General features: G+C 38.3%; 1 protein-coding gene across 1 annotated transcript in view; it reads left to right on the top strand.

Moving 5' to 3' along the window:
* Positions 1-1605, top strand: part of LOC101301229 (1-aminocyclopropane-1-carboxylate oxidase homolog 5-like) — a 2508-nt gene extending 903 nt beyond the window's left edge. The window contains 2 exon segments of the mRNA XM_004305605.1: positions 871-1245; positions 1348-1605. Of these exon segments, the coding sequence (XP_004305653.1) occupies positions 871-1245; positions 1348-1605 (633 nt within the window).
* The last annotated feature ends 1302 nt before the right edge of the window (positions 1606-2907 follow it).

Genomic DNA, 2907 nt, shown 5'->3' with positions numbered 1-2907 from the left:
TTTTCGTCCGCATAAGTGAACCATCCTTTCGTCGGCAATTGCACCCATGTTTCGTCGGTATAGAATTACGGACGACGAAAATTTTTTCGTCGGAACACACATGCGACGAAATTCGTCGTATAAGTGGATACCAGTGTCGTCGCTTCTTTCTGTGCGACAACGATTTATTCGTCGCATTATATAGAGTGTAGCGACGAATATGTTGTGTTCGTCGCATAGATTCTTATGCGACACCACTTATGCGACGACTCTTATGCGACCGACTTGTCGTGGCATAGGTATATATGCGACGAATATTGTATCTTTTGCTTCGAAATGGATTCGTCTCTTAAGTCGGCCGTCCTAGTAGTGCGGAGTAAGGCTGCCTGTTGACATGACTCGCTTCAGATACAACGCCGTGCCGGCTGGTGCCGGAAATGCTCGAGGGGCTTATGCTCCTTCCCCCTTTTTCAGTTTTCTAACAAAACTTACACATAAATTATCGTTAAGTGCTTGTTAAGTACTTAAATATAAATAGTCTGAGATTCAAGATACAATTTTATAATCTTCAATTTTTTATACTGAAATAGATTTTAGTAATTTGATTGAACGAATAAAAGTGCTGATTTTGATTGATCTAATCTAAATTAATCAGCATATTAGTGGCGGTACAAACTAGCTTATACTCGTGCATCAATTTTTTTTCTCACTAATTTCATTAGTTTTAGTGGTGATTCCAGCTTGAAAAACAAAATCTTGGATAAAGAGTACAGTTTGAAATTACTGATATATTTAGTTCTGGTTAAATATTTATGGTTGTGAACTTTTCATGTCTTAATTGATTGAACTAAGGTGCCCTCCTGATTAGATGACTCATTATTGGTCAATTAGGTGTATATGGCACCAGAGGAGTTGAAGGTGGAGGAGGACATCCCAGATATATGTCGTAAGGAGATTATTGCATGGGATTTTCATGCATCCAAAGTAGCCGAGGCGTTATTTGAGCTGTTGGCCGAGGGGCTTGGTTTGGAAGCTGGGAAGTTCAAGGAGTTGGGTTTTATGAAAGCTAGGTTATTCTTGGGGCACTGCTATCCCTACTGTCCGCAACCCGATCTGACAGTGGGGATCAAATCTCATATTGATGCAGGTTTGACGGTGTTGCTGCAGAACCAGGTCGGAGGGTTGCAAGTGAAGCATGGGAGTGAGTGGGTGGATGTCAAACCATTGCCTGGGGCATTGACTGTTAATATTGGCGACTTCATACAGGTTTGATTCATTGGTACATTACTAAGTACTAATTAACTGCCCGGTGAAAGCTCTTCTTGTAGCTTATAGATAGGTTGTAACTTATCTTTTCTGCATGCTCAGATCATATCGAATGGGGAGTATCAAAGCGTAGAGCATCGAGTATTGGCAAACTCATCAAAAGAACCAAGAATCTCAGTCTTGATTTTTAATAACGTGGGGGGTTGGAAAGAGTCGGATGAATTTGGGCCATTTCCAGAATTACTATCTGCAGAGAAAGCAGCCCTTTATCGAGGATTCACTGTGCCAGAGTTCCTTCAGAGCTTTTACAGTAAAGGGTTAGATGGCAAAAACATAGTAGAAAGAGTTACACTACACTAGCTGGTAGTGCCGGCTGGCCATATCAGAAATAAAGTACCCTATCGAAGTATATCGCTTACGTTCTTGTGCGATAATATATAGTCATTACATATGATATGCGTGCTAAATTATTGCATGATATGTCTCCATGTATCTAGTGTTTGGATGTGTGTACTACTAATGCTGGATGTGCTAAGTTTAATGTTTTGAACATCTTGTTGATAGTTCATAACTTACCGTTTATTTTTAAACCTGTCTTAGTTTCCAAGTTTCAAATAATTCTTCTTGATTATACGTCGCTTCTTTACTCTTATGGTTTTCTGACTAAACCTTACCCATCCTCGACTCACCTCAAGTAGTAAATCTTAAAGAAGGTTTGAGCTCAATCTTTTTTTGAGCTCAAACGTTTTCTTAGATCAAATGGTAGTTAAAGCAAAGACTAAAATATAGGCTTTCGAGAAAATTTTGACCTCCCGAAAAAGAGTATTTCGATAGAAATATCGGGATGGAAATATCAGAAAGTATCGATATAAATAAAATTTCGAATGGAAAGACTAAAAGAATGTGAAAATATATGTACATATTATATATCAAAATATTCAGCTTAGTAATCAAATAGCTACTTAGTGGAGTGGTTGAGGATGTTATCAATAATCTTGACAACCAGAGGTTCGAATCATGTTAGCCACGCCTTGATTTTTTTCATGATGATTATAATTTTGATATTTAAGACCTTGAGTTAAAATGAACTTAATTAGACTTTTGGGGAGGTGGATCTTAACAGATGGGCTAATAGGCCACCCCTTTTTTCGTGTTCTGATAAACGATGGCTGTCCTTGCCTTCCACTGCTCCACTGCTCCTTGTTTAAAACTTCCTTGTGTCTTACCACTGTTTGATTGTAGGGCAGAAAAGATACAATTTGAGTGAAATTTCACAGCAATCCAGGCAATTGCATGCTTGGAAAAAACAAATCCACGTAATTATGGTGAATGCATGAATGTTCAGTGACTAATCGAATAAATGAGCGCTGATAAGTTTTCTCTAAATCAATATTTCTCTTGTTCTTTTCGATTAGTATAACTCTCTCTTGTTCCTATTGAGAAATCACATGCAGATCGCAATAATGTGTTAAGAGCTTTGCCAGGTGCAAGTGGCATGGGCATGGGCTTGGATTTGAAATAAAGATTCATAGCACAAACAAGTTTAGCAAAATTCACTAACATAATTAAAATGGAAAAATCCAATTCAAATAATTTGCATAGTGAGGGCCAACTACAGATCCAATAATTTGCACGTACTGTGACGACTGATGAGGGCCGAGT

Source organism: Fragaria vesca, linkage group LG6, assembly GCF_000184155.1.
Source record: "Fragaria vesca subsp. vesca linkage group LG6, FraVesHawaii_1.0, whole genome shotgun sequence".
Taxonomy (NCBI): domain Eukaryota; kingdom Viridiplantae; phylum Streptophyta; class Magnoliopsida; order Rosales; family Rosaceae; genus Fragaria; species Fragaria vesca.
Note: the sequence above shows the minus strand (reverse complement) of the source record. Positions and strands in the feature narration are given on the sequence as shown.